This window comes from Lutjanus erythropterus, chromosome 6, assembly GCF_056507025.1.
Source record: "Lutjanus erythropterus isolate fLutEry1 chromosome 6, fLutEry1.hap2, whole genome shotgun sequence".
Lineage (NCBI taxonomy): Eukaryota > Metazoa > Chordata > Actinopteri > Lutjaniformes > Lutjanidae > Lutjanus > Lutjanus erythropterus.
The window spans coordinates 26,790,609-26,815,840 of NC_139322.1; the positions used below are offsets into that span (position 1 = coordinate 26,790,609).

At 39.4% G+C, this 25,232-nt stretch overlaps 1 protein-coding gene across 1 annotated transcript; it reads right to left on the minus strand.

Annotated features, from left to right (window-relative positions):
* Positions 1-3,635: 3,635 nt before the first annotated feature.
* Positions 3,636-23,936, minus strand: rimkla (ribosomal modification protein rimK like family member A). The gene is made up of 5 exons (XM_084721439.1): positions 23,242-23,936; positions 13,239-13,469; positions 10,657-10,743; positions 7,416-7,619; positions 3,636-5,156 (listed from the first exon to the last, which is right to left on the minus strand). The coding sequence occupies exons 1-5, from the start codon at positions 23,402-23,404 to the stop codon at positions 4,636-4,638; spliced, it is 1,206 nt and encodes a 401-aa protein (XP_084577565.1). The 5' UTR covers positions 23,405-23,936; the 3' UTR covers positions 3,636-4,635.
* Positions 23,937-25,232: the final 1,296 nt, after the last annotated feature.

A 25,232-nucleotide genomic window follows, 5' to 3' on the forward strand; every position in this document is an offset into this window, starting at 1 on the left:
CAAAGTGCAGGACACTGATTGATAACGTAACGTATTACAGATGTACTAGATGTACATTTATCCATGTAAAGGCAACAATTCTATTAAATGGCCCTGATACTGAAATGCTTGATAAAATAAGGAGGAGACATGTTCATTGTTTTTGAATAATGACTCATCTTTATTTTAATCTAAAAAAAGAGAGGGATATATATTTACATCATTTTCCACATTTGTGAATTACATGATTTTGGGATCCAGTTTATAACACTGTCAGAATGATACAGAACAGAATGATGGTGAGGGCATTTACTAAAAACCTGTTTTTATTTATGCGATGTTTTTGCTTATCTCGTACCTAGCAGACCAGAACATCTTCATCAATTCATCATTGCAGATAGAATTAAAGATGAGCTTTCTAATGTCTATGTGTCCTCAATAGAGAGCTGCATTATTCCACTGAAGCATAAACATTGCATTTTCCTCCTGCAAATCAAAGTATAGTGTAAACCTTTAAGCAAACCTCAGGTCAGTTTTAAAACACATTGACATAAAATGAACCCGATGATCACTGTGAAATCCTACATATTATATACAATTCTGAAACATTTATTCATTATATCAAAACAAAGAATCACTTTTAAAATCATCTCACTACTAGTGTTATTAGTACTGAATTATACAACAAAAAGTTTGTTTTTTGGCATTCAGATTCATTTTTATGTGTTGAGAGGCAGCAAAACGTGGAAACACTTGGGTTTCCGCATATTCCCTTTTTAATTTTTTGAGCCAAATATACATTAGCAGCAGTTTGGAATTAAATAGTAACCTTGTGCTCTGTTGTGTGTACACAGTGACTAGTCCAGAGGTCCCTACATATTTGTTCCAGGCTGGCCAAGCACCGCACATACCAATACGCTTTTGAGTATTTCATCATTTACACAATTGTTTTTAATTCCTTCCTTCTGTCACTAGCATGTGGTACCCATTTTATTCAGTAGTTTTCATGCCATTTATCCACTTCATCACTGATCTGTGAGAAACACATCTCAACTGATACCTCGACCCTCAAATCAGTGCTCCCAAAGGAAAACCAGACAGTGAAAAGGCATTTTGAAAGTTGTTAGGGCACAGTTAAATGAACCTCCAATGGCTGGATCTGTCTGCATATGGATCATGTATAAAATACAGATTTAAATAATGGGCTGTAAGAGAGAAATTAATTTCACTCTTTCCTATGGCTGGTTTTTAATGTCTTGAAAGGTTATGTGCTGTTTGATTTACACTCATGTACACAACGTGGAATGACACAGGCTTCAATACAAAGACAAAAGACTTGGGAAAAAAAATAGGGGACAACAACAACTGGAGATAGCTCACCCATAGAAGTTTTTATGTTTGGATGTGACTTTTTGGCCCTTGAATGTTAGGAGAGCAGACATCAGCGGGATTTCACAGTTTGTTTGTCAGGATACTTTCATTATATTAGATACGGACAACATCACAGTAGTATAAATGGTGTTATTCTCTCAGTGGAGCCACTGTGATCACTTGACAGCAGACATTAAATGAAAGCTGCCTTTCCTGTTGTCTGGTGGGTTTAGTTTTGGCACCCTCAAGCAGGCCCCTTTTTAGATTCCAGACAGTTAGTAAAATTCGGCCCACAAGAAAGGAAAATAAAATCAAGCTTCACAGCGGTTTCACTTAATTGAGACAATATTAGTGCACACAAACCACTTTTCTTCTTTAAAAATACCATAAATTAGGAAGAAAACAAGGAACAATATAAAACAAGCAAGGAAAAAAAGTGCATGTTAACCATGGTATACACCACATTGTCTTGGACTGTAGTTTACAACCTTTTTTTCATTGTTGTCTGTGTATCTTTTTGATATGTGGTGTGTTTTTGACATGTCTCTAGCTCGGATGGATATGTCGTGCCTTTGAGGGGTCATGGGTGAGATCCAGGCTGCTTCCCTGAGTTGTGTGTCAACAGAAAGGGTTATTTATAAGCCTACAAACATGGACGCTACTATGTGGAACATCTTAGGGTTTACATTTGTGCTTTTGATCAGAGCTGTAAATTATTGTCAATGAACCTCTATGTTGATAGTTATTTCAGAAAGCGTACAGGAGGTAAATCAACAGGAACAAAAACCATAAGCAAAAAAGCTCTTGGCCACTGAAATCCCTGGATTTTTTTTTCCTTTCTTTTCTAAAGGAAAGAAAAGTAACATTCTATTCAAAGAGACTGCAAAAATATAGTTTCCATTTTTTTATTTGTACATCTTGCATTTTGTGGGTTAAGATACCTATTTTTTATTATCAAAAAACAATTTAAAAACAACAAAAGTAAAATCTACAAATCATATGACTGAGAAATCACAACTAACCAAATCCAGAAAAATGTTAGCACCAAATTTCAGTTTCAACCTCTCAGTATTGCAGGTCTGTACAAACAAGTTTGTCCACAATAGCTTATGAAAATTTCAACGTTGGCAGTTATTTCAGCCGCTCCAGCTTCATCAGCTGGATACTATTATGCACTGAAGCTAAATCACGACCTAAATATTTACAAAAAAGCTAAAAAAGAAATAGAAAATAATACAAAACTACCTTTTTAGCTCTTAGACATAAAGGGAAGGAACGCCTGGTAGATCAGGGGCCATTAGAAAACCACAAGGATCCTGGCTGATATGTACTGTATGTTTGAATATCTATGTTATCCTATGGCAGTGAGAAGTCACTGTTTTGAGGTATATTTTGTTCACACTCTGTCTTAGAGTTTCCTAAATAATATGTCATCTGAGCAAGAAAAAAAATGCATCTGTTTGTCATAAAGTGCTAGACGTTTAATGGGTTTTAAAAAGCAGCAGACTGCTGCTGCAGGTAAGGCTAATTAAACAAGCTAGGAATGTAAAATGAAAAAAAAAAAAAAAAAAAACGAGTAATGGCACTCAATTATAGTTTATGTTGCAGGTTGTGACTGTTACAGAATCGCTAACTGTTATTTCTGCTACTTTGCACAGGTTAAGGTAGTTTTTCTTACATTTATATTAGCCTGCTTCATTCACAGTGAACAGAAACATTAATTAATGGACTGGTGCAATGGATATGTGATCTAATTATCTTATTTACGCATGAAACAGAACTTGTGACTAAAGCCCGACCAATATATCCACTGACTGATATTGTCAGCCTAATATTGGCGTATCTCAGCTATATCAATCTGTATCAGCATATGTTTGGCCGATAGGTGCCAATATAACTTTTGCAGCTTTTTATGCAGCATAATGCAGAATGTTTTTATATTTTAGCTTTATAGGCAGCATTTTATATATAGTTAGTCCATTTTCATAAATCACATTTAATATGTATACATGTTGTATTTTGTGTTTTTTTTAATTTATACTTATTTATAACTATTATAAATATTAGTAATGTTCACTGATTCAGTGCCCTGATGTCATTTTGGACAATAAACTTTATTGTAATCTGTAAAATATCCTGCCTCTATTACACATCTTTGTTGTAAGTGTTAACCACTTTTGAGGGAAACTGCGAAAAAAATGTGTTTACGTATATATTCTGTATTATATTCTATAGAAAGAATATTGGACGATATATCTATGTTGGAATTTTGTTACTCCCTAGTGTCAGTGTCAGCGTCGGCCCCAAAAAGCTAATATCAGTCGGGCTTTAGACCATGTCAGCCTCTTATTCACTGTCCATGTAGCAGCTCAAACTATATTTTAATATCAGTCATTCAAAATTTGTTTTTTATGGATTTTAAATATCATATTTCAAGTTATTTGTAAGAACACTGTGTATACAATCTCTTTTAGTTGGATTTACAAAATATGACACAGTTATTTAACAACAAGTGAATTCAACTCATTTCACTTATTATGAATAATGGAATTGAAATTTCTCCTCCGTTTGCTGCAGGATGGTCCCCATCCTGTTCTGACTCCTGACAGGTGCACTTCATTGCTACATTGGAACTGACACTATATTATGCCTAGCATTAGCATGAGGATATGTTCCTTTTCCAAGGAGCTAATCACTTAAAAAAAAAACACTTCATTTCGCCTCCAATCCACCAAACCTGACTACAGTCTCAGCAGGAAACCTCTTTTTTTCATGACAACATACTATTGATCCTTCTTTAAATATATGTTATCGTACTGTAAGGATAAAAATGTGGCAGGTGTATACCTTAATGGGAATCCCACACCCACCCCAAAAAAAACACCTTCACCCTAACTATTTTGCAAGAGAAACAAGGAAAGGCCCATTTGGCATTATTGTACAATGTATGTACTATATCCCATTCTCGCCACCGTGCTGTAGTGTAAGCTAAGTTTGGAGCGTGGGTTTTGGGAATAGAGGTGCAAAGCGAGGAGAGTCAGGGGAGCAGCCTCAGATCTTTGTTTTTTTTTTAAAGTTAGTAGGAGAAGGCTCATGTTTTGGTGTTTCTGTGTCTATGTGTGTGTTCTGCTTTTCTCTGCTCTTGTTTTGCATTTAACATCCTGTGTGTTAATAGTTTTTGGATTGATATGTGTTTTTAAAAGGAATGTCTGTTGCCATGCGTACAGGAGTGTTTGTGTGAGTATGCCTGTTGTATGTTTGTGTGTGCGTGAAGCTGCTTGAATCTCACTCAGTCAATAACTTGATCTCATTGGCGAGGAGGGTGTTGAAGTTGTAGGCTGGATCGGGGAGGACTGGGAGATTAGGGAGGTTCGGGGCTGTGGACTGGCGCAGGGAGGACTGGGAGGGCTCGGCCAGCTCTGGGTCACTCTCGCTGGAAGTAGAGCCCACGCTCATGTTGCAGGCGACCTCGGGTAGTGAGCCATTACCCGCAGGCACAGAGCACACCTCAGCCTCACTGCTGGTCTCGCTGGTGCTTGACACGACGGACAGCAGGGACATCTTACGGGTGAGGCGGCTGGGGAGCATGGACAGGGCGTAGTCTGCGACGATGCCTGCCACGTCGATGCCGCAGGCCTGGTCGAAGGCGATGAAGCCCACGTTGGCATTAGCCTCGCAGACCACAAATGAGCCATCGTTGAGCTGCAGGAGGTCGATGCCGCACACATCCATGCCGAGGATGTTTGACACCTCTATGGCCAGCTGCTTGCCCTGCTCGCTCAGTGGGCACATCATACCTATACCACCTAACAACCCAGAGAGAGACATCGAGCTGGTTAATACCCACCAATCTGTGGTTCTGTCCAGACTGGCAAAAACACTTATTCTATGGAGCAGTCCTAAATGATGTGCGATGCTTTCTGATTGTGTACAAATATGAACCAAAGTTAACTTTAGAGTGGCACAATGAATTATTTTAATTATTCTAGTCTGCCTAACAACATCTGGGACTGCCGATAAAAACTACTCTTTAGCTAACTCAGGTCATTTGGATGTTGATGTACATTGTCCCTTTAATTAATAGATGAATAAAAATGGGTTGGGAACCCTGTTAAGCTCACTGGGAGATATGTACAGCCCAGTAATGGAATCCGTTACTTAATATGGAAGAAAATAGTCTAACAAGAATGATATCTGTATGAGATAAACAAATCACAGGCTCTTGTTGAGATGTGTGCATACTGATTTATAACTGTGGGCTTGATGAGGCATTTCTTAATGATGAAAAGCTCAACATTTTTATGTTCAGGGAATCTATGCTTGTTCAGTGTAAGGAGCAGTGGGCTGATGGTATGTGGACTAAACCAACAGGGCATGCATTTAATAAAATATGAATATGGTACTGAGAATTATGTTGTATATAATTTATCTAAAAAGCAAAGATCCTCATGTGCTCAGCTAAGATTTTGGTATTTTGCAACTTACAGTTGAAAATGGACGAAATGTCGGGCTGGAAGAAGAAAAGTGGATTTGTTCAATGTGCTTTGAGATGTATATAGAAAAAGAGTTTCACTTTGTTTTCTTTTGCCCTTTTTACTGGGAGTTGTGTAAGACTTTGTTCAGTAATATAATTACATATAATGATTTTGTAAATATGGATGATGCACAAAGATTGAGTTGGTTGTTCATGTATGAAATATTTAGATAGGCTAGTTACCTGGAGAAAGCTTGAGAACCAAACATGAAGTGTACCTTTGTAACAGTTCGTCTCAGTGTACAGTTCATTTGAAATCTATGTCAGGCATGTTTTCTCATTGTATCTATGTTTTGTAATATGGTGGTGCCTTGTAATCCCATGTGGGATGGGCCAAATGTTTGGCATGGCACATACATAAAAATAAACTTACTATGAATAATGGTAGAAAGAATTTCACCATTTTAAATATTCAGTATCATAAAATCAGATACAACATAAGATCCACCTAGAGTCAGTACAAGCGTCAACATGATGTGTTACATAAATGCAGAACAATCTGATGACTGATGTCCTAAATATGTCGCAGTGCATTACAGCCACAACCACAGCAGAACTGCTCATGGTCTGACATTGAAAATCAGTCTCATCAGCTGGAATGCTGCTGATGTCTCTGGGGCAGATTCAGGACAAGCTTGTTGTTTTGGCACCGTGTTCCCAACTGGTTTTTGGAGCAGATGGAAATTTAGAAGGCGCTATGACTGATAATTACTGTACAGGAATTATCAGAGCAATCTCCTTTAAATGTGGCATGCAGAGCAATAGTTCAAGTTTTTTTTTTTTCTCTAATGGTCTTTGTTAATAATAAATGCATGTCTTTTACTTTTATTATTTAAAAATAAAATCTTAATAACAGCTTTGGTTCTCCAAGAACTATGGAGCCATTCAACCACACCACTAGAAATAAAACACTACAAGACTCAAGGCAACTCAAACAGATTTCATATGGTGCAAATAATTAGTTCATTAAAAGTAACCACATTTAAAAAAAAAGACTACTCATAACTGGTCCAGTCTAACAGTGCCGGCATTGTTTGTAACTACAATGAGGTTAAGGGCGATTGAGTTTGGTAATGTAATATATGTGATAGTGTTCAACATTTCTGTAATTCACTGTGCAATTATTAGCTATGTGTAGGAATGCACCGATCGACCGGCCAGAGATCGGAACCGACCAGTTTTCAGCATGACCGGCCCTGACCGGTCAGCGTCACATATCCTATTCTGTGTCCGTCATTGTTACACACATGTTCTGCACGATGGTCACATCCGCAGTGTGCAGCATACAAACTGACTGTGATATCACACCCACTACAGTGCTGATCACAACTACACACACTCAAACACTTGCTTGCATGAAGTCGGTGTCAGTGATAAATTCAAAGAACATTCAAAGAACTTCTGCATCTGTGTTTCTCATTGGCAAAGTTTAACTGCAGCAAACTGTTGCACCGTGTAAAATATTATAATATTTTATAAGAATATTAGGGTTCCTGTAAATGGATCCTTTGACACTCAGGCGTCTTCTTACCCAGGGAGCAGTTGCTCTGCATGCGTCCATCAGTGGAGCAGCGCAGCATTGAGCCGATGACCCGGCCGCCCACCAGGACCACCCGCACATCTCGGCCGTGCGACTCCTTGACGTACTCCTGAAATAGATACGGTGTATCGTGGCGGATAAGGTGGCACAAATCTGTCAGGTGGTGTTTGTCCCGTGCCAGGAACACAGCCTTGCCTGGGAGAGGAAAGGAAGGAAAGGTGAGCTAGTTTTCAGAATGTTTGGATCACTATACCTGTTTATATGAACATGAAAATAAGATGCTTGAAGGGTCTGACATTTGTATAATATTAGTTGAGGTTAGATAACTTCCTCAGAGTTTCGCTGACACATAGCTGCTTCTGCTGACCAAGTCTCATGTCAGTTCCTGTTTCTTATAATGGATAGGACACTCCTCTTAGCAGCCACAGAACTGTTTCTCACAAAGGATAGAAGATGCCTGTTTTAATTAGCACCTTTTGGCTCCGTCTCCTGGTTGTCAAGCCCTCTGACCCCTGCTCCGGCACCAGGGAAAATCATGTGTCTGTGTATGTGCACATTGTGTCTACGTGACAATCTCAACAAGATGACAAGGCGAGCACTTCGTAACATCACAAAGATGTGAAGATAGACAGGCTAAAGTCGAGTCAAAAACAAGACAAACATGGAATTATAGTCCTGTGACTCAGTGAGATGTATGAACATGACTACTTTATATTGATGATGCATTGTTTGGACAGCGTGCACCTAAAGGTGTACGCAATGTTGTGAATTAACAGTATTTTACATCCCAATAATTGGCCAGGAGGAGCACATGACATTTAAATTTGGGATCTAGTATAGACCTACTACTAGTTTTTTTGGAAGTAAACATTATGATGGTGTCCATGTCCAACTTAAAAATACAATGGAATACCATGACTGGTGGGAAACGCAACACTAACAAAAAGGCAGGGTCACAACTGTAACAAGAACAAACTTCACTTTCAGAACATTTCCTGAGACATATTCATGTGTCCACTGCTGTGAACTGTGTACTGCTGGCTCTGCGTACATGGCATAGGGTAGCCGAGCTGTGTTGTTTGTTGGTTGGTATCAATGCAGCTTGTTCGTTTCCTTCATTTACTCAAAGTAATGCTCCTTTGCCTCCTTCTCTCAGTAAGGAACCTCACACTTGGTCTTTGCTAGGACCATTCATGTTTTCACACTCTGTTGATTTATGTTTGTTGTTGCTATGTGTTTGTGGCTGCTGTAAGTGAAATGAATGTAAACAAAGAGGGGTGTCCTAAAATGTGGTGACCACTACCCAGACAGCAATGAGCCATGACGTTGTTCCCTGTTCTCTATACCAATAATTCTTAAGATTTTGAAACAGCCCTTTATGTTTGTTCACAGACCTTGTTTGCTCATGGGAAGGAAAGCAGGCTGGACTTCAGCCAGTGTCAACGGTCAACCGCAGAGGGGAGGAAAGCAACCCATGACTCTATAACTCTATAAAAAGGGTCAAGTTGGTGGTTGACCAACGGCTGCTTTTCCTAACAATGCACTACGATGGCAGTCTGGGCTGACCAAGACCTATTGTTATTCTTCCATACAATGGCAGAGCCACTCAAGTGTCGATAACTATGAATGGGAAAGTGCTAATGGGTCAACAGACACTGGAGCTTATCTTTTGGAAGAACAACATAAATGACAAGGCTGAAACTTCTCACACAAGTCCCATGTGGATTCAGGCAAAATGAGGAAAAGTGAGTCAATTTGTAAACTAACCAAGCAACCACTTCAAGCATTACAAATAGGACTGAAACAATCCCTTGAAAAAAATCCTCTCTGCAACTTCTTTGCATTGAAGCTGCATAGAATGACTGTTCAGCACCCTGGACAAAATTTAACCATCATAGTGTGAAACAGTTTCACTGCTGATGTGATTTTTTAAAGTAATAATTCCCAAAATCTCAATGCAGAGGAAGAACAACTGATTTAAAACCTTCACATTCACATTCACTTGCACCTCCATTGAGTGAAATCCTGTAGACTTTGAGCATTTTCAGTGGTGTAACTGGCAAACTGGCATGTTTGTTATCAGTAAAGCTGGGGAAATTGGCTTCCAAAACAAATCTAAAATCTAATCTTTGGCTATTCTGTGATATGTAATTTATATCTCGATACATACATTTTCTCTAAAATAATATAACATAAATTCTCAGATGATCCAAATATATGATGATCTTATAGTAGTGCTGAGCAACATGGCCAAAATCAAATATCGCAGTATTTGTGACCAAAGACCTCCCTATTGATATTCATCGATATTCCAACAATATTGTAAGGATATATGTTAGTGCTTCTACAAAATATTAACATAAGATTTGTTTTAAATAATCACCAATAATGTGGATATAATGACCAAGTGGTTGAAGGCAAATAATTGAACAGCTAGAATAATCTGATAAATCCATAAATTTTACATAATTTTACTGTGATAAAGCCTTTAAAACCAGGACAAGACAACACTACTATATTGCAGCTATATCACGATATAACATCTCAGACAATATCTTGTATCTTTATATTGTCCAGGCCTAGTAATCATAGAAAAAGATCATAAAATTGTGATGTGTATTGTAACTTGGGCGATATTTGCAGCTTTCCCTTCAACACAACACTCGTCTCACTCACCTGAGTGGCCTGCGGTCCTTTTTGTCAGTTTGTGACACACAGCCTTCAGTGCTGATTGGCTATTAGGCGTGACAGATAACTAATCACATAGTGCTGTGGGTGGGACATTGAGCGAAACTAGAGATTGGAGTATTATTATACTGTATAGTGTATAATTATCTGGAATATGTATTATAGTATCTATAATGCAGTAGAGTATAGTATTAGTGCTATATTGTATAGCATTATAAAAAGGAAATCAATTACTTGTACATTTTCAGACTTGTCTTATTTTCTCTTTTGTATATTTATTATTGATCTTTTGTAAAGATCTATCCGATTACTCAATTAATTGAAAGAATAAATGGCAGAATATTCGATTAATAGTTTAACCGATAGCTGCAGCTCTAATTTCAAGCTTCTGTTTTGTATGTGTCACAGCATCACAGTCTTAATAATTAACACTCTGTCAATGAATTTCATATAAGGGTGGACTGAGCTGCTGTTAGTGGCCTGCAGTGTACAGATTTTTGAGGTATGGTGTAGTGGGAAGAAAATAGATGGGTGGTTGTCTTACCTCTGTGGCCACGTGCATTCTTCACCACCACGGGGTAGCCCAGCGGCTCCGCCTCATCAATCATCTTACGGAAGTTGTCATGCCCTCCTGCACACAAACACAAAGCAGACGCAGGCATGCGCCCACAGAGAGGTGTAAAATATATTTAAAAATTGTCTGTGTTTTGATAGCACAGTTCACACATTACAGACGATTTCAGCAGGGTGGGGCGAGGGAATGTGGCCTGTTGCTATGGCAACAGAGGTGACTCAAAACAGCAAGGCTGACTGTAGGAGTGTTGTCCCGAGCCTATACTTATTTTGCAGCTTGATTCATGTGGTTGGAACAGAGCAGTCACTGAAGGAGGCATTAATGTGAAGCAACTGACCATCGATTCAGACCGACAGCTTGTAGCAACAGCTGAGCTTCAGATTTCTCTGCTTTGGCTTGAGAGGTGATTGAAGAATGTGTTAAGAATATTGAAAAAAATGGACGTGTTGTTAACTTCTTTCCCCTTCCCTGTCTCCATCTTTCCCACCATCTTTGTGTGCCTGTGTCTGGTCTTATCTGGCATTCAGTCAAGGGAACAGATGTGAGCTACCCTGTCACAAGGCTTTTTCCAGATGCACTGATCCACATGCGTTTTCAGTGAGAGGCAGAAAGAACAGAGGGGGGAGAGAGCGAACAGCAACTGTGGGTCCAACTACGTCATAAGCTGCTGAGATGGAGAGCAGGAGGGGGGGAGGCAATGGCATCCTTTATTTTGAAAAATCATGAGGGGGGCATGGGGTGGGGCGTTGTGGGGGGGTGGGTGTTACATAAGCTCTCCAGCCACTCTGCATGCATCGCCTGGCCTACTGTGCAGAGAGACGAATGGAATGTAGGCCAAACACCCCCTCCTCTTTCTTTCTGTCTTTCCTTCTTTCTTTCTTTTTTTCTTTCCCCATGTCTGTATCGTTCTCTTCCTGCTCTCACAAACACCACAGCTTTGTGGGTTTTTGGAAAACAGAAAGAAATAGGTGGTGTTGGTTGACAGCCTTTGTGTTTTCTTTTAAAATCAGCTAACTACAACAAATAAAGACAGCAGCCTAGCTTGTGTTGTGAGGGCTGTATCCACCCACTCTCATCAACAATAGGTTAAATTTTTAAAAAATTGTAAAAATGATAAAGATATATGGTTCAGTGTACACCTAGGTATGTAAATAGGATATTCTCTCTGCTGTTTCAGTAATTGCAGTGGACTAGTGATGATGGCTTACTAATCTGAAATACAGAGCGACACATGTGGACCAAAGCCTGTGATGCAACTAATGTGATTGAAATGTCAAAAAACACATGACACAGCAGTGCTGGTGTTTCTGCTAATCTCCATTTGACTGTAGATAATGCAGTTGCATTCCCTTATAATTTGTTTATACATACCTACTTACAGACAATATTTTCACCTATTTTGTTTTCCATAATAAATATCTTGTGTTTGCTTACTTTCACTTAATTTGACTAACATACAAAGTCATATCACTGACCTAAGCAGAAGGGCTATCCATTTTTAATAAACACAAAGCATGATAGAAACAAATCATAAATAAACGGATGTATGAAACAATTTACACTTGCTGGTTACACAAAAACTGGTTTAATTGGGTCTGTGAGACTTAATATAATAAGCTGTCCAAAGGGTGCTGTGATGGACATCTCTATTAGAAACAGGGTGCATGTGTTTATTCACCCGTGCCTCTGTGTGTAACACTTCCTTAATGTACTCAGGGAATTAGAGTCTGCATTCTGTAGTCTGTGCAATTCAACACGGACTCAGCATCATCAAACTGAAGGCTGGTTGGAGGGCTGAAATAATTCCTCAACAAACTGAAGTAACTCAAATACTAAAAATCACTGATGCAAATTCAATTCAAAGCTTTGTTTAATCTATATGCAATAGCCATACAATGCACTTGCTGTAGATGCTGATTTTTAAATGCTGCAGACAAATGATGTGATGAAGACATGATTTGATGGCGCAGATTGCAAAATGAAGGAAGAGAGAGAAAATAGCAAGGGGCAAGGAGAAGAGACAGGCCAGAGAAAATGACAGAAAGTGTCCCAAGTTTGGAATCATTTCAACATAATACAAAACAAAAACTCTGTAGTGTCTGTGTCTGTTGTAAAACCAAACCAGCCTACCATAATAGCACAACAGCAACATTTCAACACCTCAGCAGAAATAATACAGTCTACAGAGCGGACCTGATACAAGGTACTGTTAACATCAGCATTTTAATTAAATCAATATGAATGCTAGCTGAGAAGAAGGCATGTAAAAAATACAATTAACTATGGCTGTATGTACTGTTTACTGTTTTATCTGTTTATGAAACAGTATCTTTTTTTTTTTTTTTTGCTGATGCCTCTATATGACCTACAGAAGCAAACAAAACCAACAGTAAGACCATTTCTGTATATCAGTGTATTAATAAAGCCATCTGCATCACACAATCATCAGTTGAGTTTCTGATCATAGTCATGGAGAAAAATGCTGCTTCAGACGTTTTATTTACAACTACCGCAACACATCAACACAGTGAAAAAGGCGAATGTCGATTTACCATAGGAAAAGGTGTCAGGAAGAGGCACACCGTGGCCGGCCAGCTCCTGAAAGGTCCAGAACTTGTTGACACAGTTGAGAATGGCCTGGGGCCGGTTGATCAGCCTACAACCCATCTTCTCCAGGTGGCGCAGCACGGTGATGTCACTATCCGACTGCACCCAGGGTGTGGGCACCCGTACCACCACCACCTGTGGATAAGATGTCACCAATTCCTGCTCCACTCGCAGACCTGGAGGGTTATGTAGAGGGATGGTTGGTTGGAGAAGAGAGGGTAGACACAAGATAACCATAATTAACAGGGTTTCTGTAGGTTTCAACAACTTAAATTTAATACTTTTTAAGACATTTTAAGACCATAATAAACATAGTCAACGACCAAATTCATTCATTCATTCATTAGTAAATGCCTCATTAATTAATTATTTTGAATTAACCTCTTAATGAAATCTGCTAATCCAAATGAAGTAATGTAAGACTTTGTCCTTTCCACACTTAATGCCAAGCTAGCAGGGTGTGTTCAGATAAATTCTTACCGAGTTGCATACTTTGAATTAGTGGTTACTGGTTCTGGGTTTGTTTAGTAGTTATTATAGTGTGATTAACACACGTTATTTGAGCTGCAACGATTAACCGTTTTGAGTCACTTTTTTAAATAAACAAGTAAAAATTCTCTGATTTCAGCTTCATAAATGTGAATATTGTCTTGTTTCTTTACTCCTGTCTATGTCAGAAGTGCATATCTTTTGGTCGTGGACAACACAAGACATTTGTGGACACCACCTTGGCCTTTGAGGAAATAGTGATCAACATTTTTGATTAACTGAGAAAATAATCAACAAGCCATACACATTTCCCAAAATCACATTTAAAGACAAGGCTGAAGTTAATACATCATTAACTCCATAATCCAATCAATTTTAAATACTTGTCCAAATCCTACAAAAGACATTTACAGAGATTTTTATGCCCAAAATTCAGATGATCACATTTTAGGCTTTTTAAGATTTTTTTAAGGACCAAACAAGAATCCTTTGTTGCAATTCTGTCAGTCTGTGGGTACAGGAATTATACAAAATCTTGGACCTGAACTTCAAACATAAAGCTTTAGAGCAGCACCTGACCTGTAACACACCACTGTTTATAGCTACCATCCCATCCTAAAAATCCTATTTGCAGTAGCTGGAAAGATTGTGAAAGTGGTTAGTGAGATTTAGAATCCATCAGTTACTGGTGGAAAAGATTACTCCTCATGTGGAGACTGTTTGTGGACACCACTCCAGTTGTCACTACACAGCTCTGACTGGGAGTTGGCCGAGTTACAAGACCAGGCAGAGGCAGCCAGCTCCAAGGCTGGTGCTTTTAAAAGAGGAGCTTGGCCTGGCCAACTGATGCGAGTATCAACACAATGCTCGTATCTATATACAGTATTCCTCTGCAAGGCTGTCAGCTCTTCTGCCATTTTGCCTAATACTAGCTTCCCCTTTGACTGAGACAGACATATCCTTACTGATTCACCTTTGTCACTTTGTTTCAATGTAGGGCAGTAGGGTAAGGAGAACTCATGGGTGCAAGAATTTAATCACATATGAACACAAAGCAGGAGGAAAAGCATGACTTGAAAAAAAAATAAAATATTTAAGTTTAAATATTTCAGGATATTTCTGACTACACTCTGGTCTGTTGTTCCTTAAATTAAGTTATCTGGAAATGATGAAGTTTTGTTTTATTTAGAGTCTAACTGACATTGGTTTTCAATGTCTCAGCCTGACACCACTTTTATTATGTAAATGTAAGCCAAGGAAATACAACAGGCTAACTGAGCACATCTGAATAGGTCACTGATCAGCTATTTCAATGAAGCACAGCATGTAAAAGCCACGGAAAACAGGGGAGACTTGACAAAGAGAAGCTTGTAATATGATGGCAGGAATAAAGCTGGCATGACTTGGTATACACTAACATTTCCACAAGGCTAAAAATGTGGCAAATTTTAACATTCACTTGCAATCTTCAGTCTGGATCAGCAGAACAGAATAAGATTTTTGAAATAACAGAATATTGGCTTGATATCTGCTGAACACAGATGGCAAATTCAGCAGCCATAGCCAAAGATTTGGCAGCCTTTCCCTGGTGACTGGTGATACTTTGTCACCCTGGATGAGAAGAGGAAACAGAGACAGACTGCGAGATTTTTGAGCAGGCGATAAGACCCAACAGCTCATCAGGAAGAACAGATTGGGTGGCAAGGAGAACCTCTGCATATGTGTGAGTATGCATACACATATATATGTATGGGAAAGAGGGGAGGAGACACATTTGTCACTGGCACAGCACTTCACCTCTACCGTGACCTGAATTGCGGCCATCTTAGAATCGGCAGACTCACAACAGTGACAGCGCTGCTGGCTAAGATCACAAGGGGTCACGAAAAGCTTGATGGTTCCTGCATACATAATATAATCAGACACACAGCTATTGGTTTGTCAGTGGATAGACAGCGCATCAAGCACATACTATGGGTGGGACTAACACTTTCACAGGGTCATTCTGTGTATAGACAGGTAAGAGGGGGGAACAGAAAAGAGGTAGTATTTGCAGAAAAGGTCGGGGATGTCTTGTAGCCTTAACACAGAGGAGGGGAGGGGGAAATGGAGGCACAAGAAAAAAGGAGTATGAAGCCATGAAAAGACTGCCACCCCTCCCTTTTTCTACTCCTCCTCCTCCTCCTCCTCCTCCTCCTCCTCCTCCTCCTCCTCCTCCTCCTCCACACAATCTCAGCATAGAAGCAGGAGGATTCACTGTTTTTCCAGGCCTATTCAACACTCTCACACACTGATCTGATTGTGCAGCCATTGAGGGCACTGTGAGTGGTGTTACAGTGGGAAGTGTCAGGGGATGTGGTCTCATGCTTTTTGACAGACAGTATTCACTGTTCACGGTGCTCGTCTCCATCTCTAGGGGAACCAAACAGAGACCAATGAGGCAGCCAGATGAATCAGTCCTATTCATTTGTGCAAGTGTTCGTGTGCACTGCGCTGCCTGTCATGTGACCATTTGCAAAAACAGTCAGAATCCCCTCCTGACCTTTTTGGTGTACAACAAAGGCAACATTAAGTTTTTGTGTGACAATGTCTACATTTAGAGTGGGTGTGACCTGTTTACAGACACAACTGATGGGATTTTTTCTTAAATCTACGGCAGAATCATAATGTTTTTATGGGTGAAAGGACGATATATGCGCGTCCCATTTTCAATCTGCCTGACAAAGCTAACAAGCATAACAAGCATTCTATGCATACCGCTGCAACGTCACAAAGCAGCCGATGCCGACAAGCACTGTACCAGTGTTTGGCCAGTGGGTCCTGCCAGCCCTGAATGCAGTCTCAGTCTGGGTCTGGGTATCCTGTCTAAATTAGCCTGATGGAGCTGCAGGTTCCCCACAGTTTGGGATCACAATGCCCTCCATGGTTTATTTACATATCTGTCATCAGTGACATGTATCAGACAATAACATATATTTCAGGCAGACTGTGAGGCCAAGCAAAAAAATCTTTTGTTCATCGAGAACAGAGGCCATGTAGGTTGACATATCCTCTGTGAGGCTGTCGGTGTACTGTACAGCTGAGAGCTACTTTGCAAGTTACAGTACTTGAACTAACTGAGGCAGACAAGAAATACCATGAGACAACAAAAATATTTAGCAAAGTCAAGGCTGAATAGCATGCTAGCGGTAGGGCTGCAATTAAGGATTTTTTTCACTGTTCATTAATCTATTTATTATTTTCTTGGTTATTTAATTAGTTGTTTGGTGAACATGTGAACAAAGCAGGCCACTGTTTCCCAAAGCCTAAGATGACATCCTCAAATGTCTTGTTTTGTCCACAATCCAAAGATATGCAGTTTACTGTCAGACTACTGTCAGAGTAAAAAACAGAATATATTCACAATTAATAAATTGGAATAATCAGAGAATTTTGATTTTTTTTTTCCCTTAAAAAATTACTCTGCAGCTCTTGTAAACAAGTCAACAAACACATTCAACCACCACAGAAAAATTATCAAATTAAATAGTTCTAACCCGTATTGCATTTTAGAATTTACAGTAATCTTTTAGTCTAATTTAATCACTGTAAAGAACTTAACCAATTAATAATGATGCAGGGGATAGTCACTAATATGTTTAAGCACTGGCCCCACTGGTGGTCAAAGTACATTTTTGGTGACCCAAATGTAAACTTATATACAGACAACAATAACAAAACAGAAAAGGCAAAAACATTTCTTAACTGTGGCACTTGTGTTGTCCACTTTTACCCTGAAAGCATTGTTTCAGATAAAAACAACAAGCCAGACTTCTCAGCTAGTTAAGGAAACTGGCAAAACAATGTGTCATTCTCACCACTTAAAGTCCAGCTTCCATTCACTCCAAAATGTTCCTTTTTTTGTTTTTTTCATAATTCACCTTTTGTGTTTCTGGTTCGTCTTCTAGCTTCCTGGCAACAAGTACAGTTAATTGTTTTTGTATAATGTTGAACTAAAAGACATTAATCGGGGTGTTTGTGGAAATATAACATTGAGCTAGAAAAGGGTTACAGTAAGGTCTTAAACTTGGTGGCTGTAGGGGACCACCTACATGAATATACAGTATTAGTGGCCACAGAGTAACTTTTTGAGGCCACAGGCCATGGTTAATGTTGGATCCTGTGATGAGACCCACATTCTGTATTTAAATTGATAAAGCAAACAGAATGAAACATGTTTCATGAAGATTTTTTGAAGTTATCAGTTGTCTTTGAAATCACACTTAACGTTCAAACATCAGTTTGTTAGGTTTACTAAAGGGAATGGAAGAGTAAGTATTTGGGTGTAGTGGCAGAATGAGTATATACACTGCCTTGCCAATCCTTACTCAATGGCTATTTTTATATTTTTGACATAATGCTGGGTAGGAACTATTTTGTATTCAGCAGTCACAGTAGCTGGTACAAACACAAAACCACTGCTATTTTAACTGGTGTGTCTGTGACATCTTCAAATGAGTCTTCATTACCTGCCAGAGTGGCTGGTAATAATGGTCAGTCAACCAGTTTTGGCTTGTGGCTGTTATCAAATTTCTAACCTGATAGTACATTTTGTCTCTTGAAGGGTGCGCCATTTATGCGGTAGTACAGAAAAGTCAGAGAAGAAAAGGACTCCTTCATTCTCTCAATAAGATTTCTTTGTTTGTGGTCACTTGCAGCCTTTTCCCACCGCAGTTTTTACAGTGATGCAACATCATTCGGCTTCAGAAAATGCAAGGTTAGAGGGCTTATAGTCCAGTAATCATAGAGCAGATACTCCTCTCTTCGGCTACTGCGGCTATGCAAATTACAAATGCAAGTGCTTATTTGCAGCATGACCATGTATAAAAAGAAAGGCCAAATATTCACAGCAACGTGGTCCGGTCTGATATGGAAAGATGTGTCAGTCTCCCTAATAACAATCTGCTGTTCTTGGAATACGCATTAGGTATAACAGATTTTCTGTCTGTGTCAGTTAAGGTTGATAGTACTTGGAATTGTTTGCTGCCTGTTGATGCAAGTAGTAATTACCACAAAAATCCAGTGAGTAACATACATGTGCGTTGCTGCATGTGAGATATGTACTTTGGAGCAAAGATTTACTTTTCTATGTGTGGCACAGGGCAAAATAAGATATGTGTGGTTATATATCATACATACACACAGAAAATACTGTGAGCTTCTTCAGCAACACCAATAAAATGCAAATGTACCTGTTCAGGCTGTATGTGATAAAGGAGATATGAGGCTACGGTGTGCTAACTTATGAACAAGGTGTTGTCCTTTAAGGCTGCGACATGCAATGAAGTTACAGCCCCCCAAAACTGTACACTCTCTTTATTATCTTAAGACTTAACATATTTCCTAAATGCTTACGCAATAAACTAAGCAGAAGTGTTATTTTGCAAGATATAAATAAAAATAAAGTAATTAAAATAAAAGTTATTAAGTTAAGTTATTGCAATTTAGATGTAAATCAAGTACCCACCATACTGCTGATCATTAAAATGGTCGCATTTCTCATAAAATCAACAAGGACTGGCAATAAAACTACAGTACTTCTGCCTCATGTATGTTGATGCTGATACACACTCACATGCTGGAGGCCTTAATGTTCCATCTTCCTAGTCAGTGACATAGGAGTGTTGCATTTATCATCTTTGGGGTAGAAGTGTACCTCACAAAGGATTGTAAGATTATTTCATATCTGGTCTCTGTTTTAACATCTCACAGCACAAATCATGGGATGTGAAATGCCTCTAGCTAGCTGAATGCTGGATTTGGCTGTCTTATGTGAGGGGCCATAATTGTTCATGATTATAACCTGTGTGTGTGTGTGTGTGTGTGTGTGTGTGTGTGCATACTCATCTCTTCTCCTGGGGACATATGGAACCCATTAACTTCAGTGCAAAACATGGATGTCAACCAGACTTGAGAACATACAATTGGACCAAGACGACAAGAAACCTTCGAAATAGGGAGCTGTAAATGTGTTATCAGTTTTAGGATTGTGACTGCCTTCTGATCTTCCTTAAAACAAATACTATATGTGAAAGGTTCAGGTTGTTTATGTAGCGTCTACTACTAGTAGAAAGCTACAATATCTGATTCTTATGTAATTTTTAATGTTAAATGCCATGTATTCATTTTGGCATATTTTTGTCTTTTTACATACTAATATAACAAGTACTAAGTAGGGCTGAAGGATATGCAGAAAAAAAAATATATTGTGATTATTTTGTTAGATGTTGCGATATATTTTAGTGGGCATGGAAATTGTAATGCAGTGCTTCATTTATAGTGGTATGTTGTGACACATTTAACCGTTATCAAAAGAAAAGCTAGTGCAGTTTTGATATTGCATTTGGCTATGTTGCAGTTTTGACAATATTCTGATTAAGTGTGAAGTAACACCTGGGAGCTAAACTGCACTGCTTGAATAATGTTTGGGAGAACAACTTCATTGTTTGAAAATGTCTATTAAAGCAATGCAGTTTAATATCTTTGTATGAAGAAAAAGTTTTCATAGCTGGAAAGTGGGAAGGAGTCTAATTACTATGAATGGGACTGAAAAGTTGAAATCTCATAATGTGGAACATTTTAAGGTTTGAACTGAGTTTCTGGCTTAAAGTATTAAGTATGAATAAGATAAGACTTGAGAAATGTGTTTGTTTGTGTGCACTTTGTTGTGCTTGTGTTGTAATACACTAAAAATCTACACAGATGAAGTGTAAGTAGTATGTATGTCGGATTATAGATTGTGTGCAAAAGTAAATTCGACATCAGGCACACTAAATAATTCCAACCACTTAAAGAGGTGGTCAGTGACCACAAGGGCATTATTGATCCCATTATGGTAAAATACCACTTATATTTCCAGTTCAGAAATTAACACTCACTGATCACATCTCAGTATCTTAAATTCCAGAACTGCATTAACTCAATTCTTGCCTCTGGCACTCCACACACTTAGGCTAATGCACATGAAGATTCATACAGTCTGCAAATTAAAAAGGATTAGCAACTCTTTTTTAGTAGAGATGATGCTGTCAAACTGCCAATTCCTGTTTGGATGCATTGAAAAATACTTTCCATTTCCAGAGTTTTTGTAGCCTAGGTGTAAACAAAGTGTGGGCAATTAATATGTAGATAAAAGCAGTAATGCTAGATGTACGGGGGCTGTATGTACCTCATCAGAGTATATACTCAATGGCTTCCTGTGTAACAAGCCTACAGCTTGGCCAATCTGTCCACTGGCTGTTAATCCGTGATGTCAAGACAGTTACTTTATGCAGACTTGCGGCCGGCATGGATTACAAGTCATGCTAACCGCTCTGCTCCAGTTGAGTGTATCTTGCTAAGCTACAGGTCTAGACAGCTGTCTACCTTCCTGTCTTCAAAATATGCTCTCATTCAGCCATGGTAGCAAAAAACACATTTTAGTGTAAGAATGGTAAAACTATTGATATTTCTAAACTTTTTCAAAATCATGTGTTGAAAAACACTACAATACAAACATGTGATAGTACTGAAGCTGTAAAAAACATAAGATCCAACTGGGCATTCAAAACCTCAGTTCAGTATAGTCTTCATTTTCTGCCTGAAATTTGGCTAGCAGCAAAACCAGACAGTAATCAGTGATTTTTTTCTGTACCAACACTGTGTGCAGGCTGTTAACTTAAAAAGAAGAGAAAAATTATTTGTCTGTGTTCACAAATATTCCTTGGTTGTGCTGTGGAGTGTGAAATATATGTAATTGCTTAAATGTCATGACTTCCACTGTAATACTCTATTGTTAAACACATGTGAGTATAAAACTTTGCCATGATGAGGTCTGCAGTATGTAGTCTTCGAGGGGTGTGCTGCCCAGTCTTACCCCTATTCATTCCACATCCTGTCCCAACTACTCAGCCTTTGACAGTGCCAGCCTACGCCATTTATGTGTTAATTGAGACCTACATGCCTCTCATCTGGTGACACGGTCCCACTTCACACAGCCTTGAAGAATTCTACATGTGTCTGTTTGTTGAGAGATCCTCCTGTTACCATCACTTTATCAAGGCCTCCTGAGTCAGTACTGTAACATGTTGTCATTTCACAACAGGAAGAACACAAACAATATGTTCTGGACAAAGCAGTGCCAAAATAATAACAAAAGACTAACTGAAGATATGTCATAATGACATACTGTAAATAGTACAGATAAGGTAAGATATACAGATACAGTATATTAGTACAGTGGTTCCCAAACTTTTTCATATCAAGGACTCCCAGAATATACAGACACATTTGATGACGGACCTCCAGTTTGATAGGATTTTGTCTTGAGGGATCTCCTCTGAAGACAATGAAGTCTTCATAGTCAATCAATGATCAAACTAGGATCAGTGTGTACATTACAATAAATCAAAATGGCAAACCATACTTCCTCCCTTGTTCCAACTTTAAAAAAAAATGTGATAAAAATTAAATATATTCTATTCCTCCTCCTGCTGGGGACCCCTGTTGCTGGTTAATTGATTTAAGTTTTGAGAATCAATGTGTCATTTTAGTCATTTATCATGGGATACCAATAAACAGCACTTGGTTATGGCTCCACAGATGCCAGATTTGCTTATTATTTTCCTTCATTCGACCGAATTTTTTTTTGCTTCTGTTTTGACTATATGAACCAATGCATAAACACATATAAACATAATCCTTTTACATCATCACATATGACTCACTTAAAGTGTGTGGTGGAGTCAGTATCTGTAGAGACCCTGCCCTTTGCCTGTATCCCCTTATTCTCTCATTATTTTGCCATGCTTGGGACACTCTACCACCTGAGATTCAATCAATCAACTATCATTCTGCTGCAGCTCTTTGCAGATTCTACCTATTTCATCTAGACAATACTGAAATGATCATTCAAACATGGCCCTGTCTGTTTCACGTGTTTTTCTCTGGCCTCTTTTTAAAGGAGATCTACCTGGTGTCATGCATACTCACAAAACCCACAACTGCAATCTTGAGTGTCTTTATGTGCATTACAGATCTCACCAGTTCAATTTGTTCTCACTAATAAATGCCTATACTTTAATGATGGGGCTTCTACAATATTGAAAAAACTATTTCCTTGTTGCTATAATGCATATTATCATCCAAGACAGCGTAATCAGATTATTAATTAAATAAGTAGCATCGCTCCCCCTCGGTCTGAAGGCAGTCTAGCTGGAAAGTGGGTTAGGCGGTCACGGCTGTGGTCACACACTTCGCTTCCTTGCTAGCAGGCAGACCGGGCTAGCCCTCTCCTTGCTTTACGGCAGTACAGCCCCCCTCCCCCCGACCCCCAAACAATGAACACATGCTATCAACTTTGTGGACTAAATAATCCAAGTTATACTGCATCATTAACCCACACAGTTTACGACCTGTTTTGATTAACTGAGTGATACTTGCCTAGTTGTCCCTCGCTGATCGTGAGCACTATTTGGTCCATGAGAAGAGAGCGGAATTCAACATCCTCGTCGGCGCAGCGCTCCTTCAGTGCCCGGAGGATCTGAAGTTGGGGGTATTCCTGGCTGATACGCCGGTCGGTCACGAACCAAACCCGAGAACACATTTTTGGATTCAAAAAGTTGAGAAAAATCAGGCTGAAAACACACAACTGTAGCTGTGGAAAAGGCGGCAGGTGTGTAGTGACAGGCAGGCAGCGAGTGCTCCAGGGGTCGGGCGGGCGGCAGCGGTATAGTTAGCAGAGAGATGCTCACACAATAGAGAACTCGGCGGCTAACGGTAGGAGCAGGCTGTGATGTGGCTAAAAACAGGGCCACTGGTCAACCGTTGTCTGGACCGAACCGAATTATATTCTTTATCACCTTTGTTTACCTTCGTTTGCAGCCATTTAGTCTTCGCAGTTAGTTGAAGACACGGCACTGCTGGTTTATATCCTCCGACACAAAACTATCAATAAAGTTTTCCCGCGATCGCAGCGGCTGTGTGGCGTTGCAAACCGCAAACTCGTCGGTTTGTCACAATGAACTTAAGCTACCCTACTACAACGTCAACCCTCCTCTTCTCTCCGTTTGGCCGCTATCCACAAGATGCTGGTGCTGAAACGTGCACACGCTTCCTATACAACTATACTTCTCCGCGTTCCCGTGGACAGTCAGCGGGGCCGCCCCAAAATAAAAGGTTTAGAAGGGCACTGACCAATCACAATTCAGAGGCTGTCTTATTGCCCAAACAGCATCCGGGCGGTGTGAGCGAGCTACGGCCATTCAAACCAATTAGAGAGGTCTAAACCCAGTGTGGGGCGGGGCCTGTGTGAGGTTGCGTGGAGTGTTGTGTGTGAATCAGTGCGTGGTGTCTGCAGTGCGCACGAGACCGCGCACTTCCCGAACCGGTTCAGACCAGACGGTCTGCGAGGCGAGGAGGTTGGCGAATTCCGACATCGCTGTCACCATGTCGAAGTGGCAGGAGATGAAACAAGGTCATCTCAGGGCAAATAGCCTGTCCTTCCCTCTTCTTTTCTTCTGTTCTGTATCAACAACTAAAGGTTGAGGCGTTTTTCAAATAACGTGCGGCTTCCGTTTCATAGTGCCACACAGAAAAGGAAGGGAAACACTTCCATGTGACAACGGCGCGAAATTATGCGATTGACCCACTTCTGTTGTTCTCGTTCTCTCTGGGACGTATCCAAAAGGGAACCCTTGATCTGCGACACCCTCGCGATATATGTGTTAATCTTTTTTAGTTCATTGTGTATGTAGCGCATTTTAATTTTGTTTTACAATCTGGCAACGCAGTGTTTAAGATTAAGCTCGCGCAAGGGACATAATACACTTGCTTATGGATCAGTAAAGATAATGATTTGGGTTAAAATGATCATTCTTCCGACATCTTCCGCGGGTCTAGGGTTCTCTTCTAGACGCGACCCTCTCTGTGCCAGTGTGAATACTAGCCACGAGTAGTAACCAAACTGGATCACACAAACACGACATATGTCATTTTTTTATTCAGTAAGATTTAAACTTTAAAGGCTTCATAGACTTGTTGACTTTATTATCCAAATAACGTCCATAAATCCACGTAGAAAAAGTTTGTCCTGATTTCTCCCGAACTTCATTGAGAATCATCACATTTTTAAGTTTTCGCCACTGTAAAAGTAATTTCAGAGATATATTTTTGGACACCCATTTGTAAACTGCAAACAGGACCTATTAATAGCTAATTCGGCATAGTTTTAGTAGTGCGAATTTGCCGAAAGTTAAAACATATAGGCTAAAAGCACACAGCTAACTTGCTACTTACACGGCAATTTTACATTTCCTGTTTATAGTCCCCAAAGTATTATGGGAAGTGAAGTTCAAACAAACTAACGTTACTCTTTGAATATGTTTAGGTTATTAGTTAGGTTGTAAACACCTTGATCGATGTATCCCTCAGTG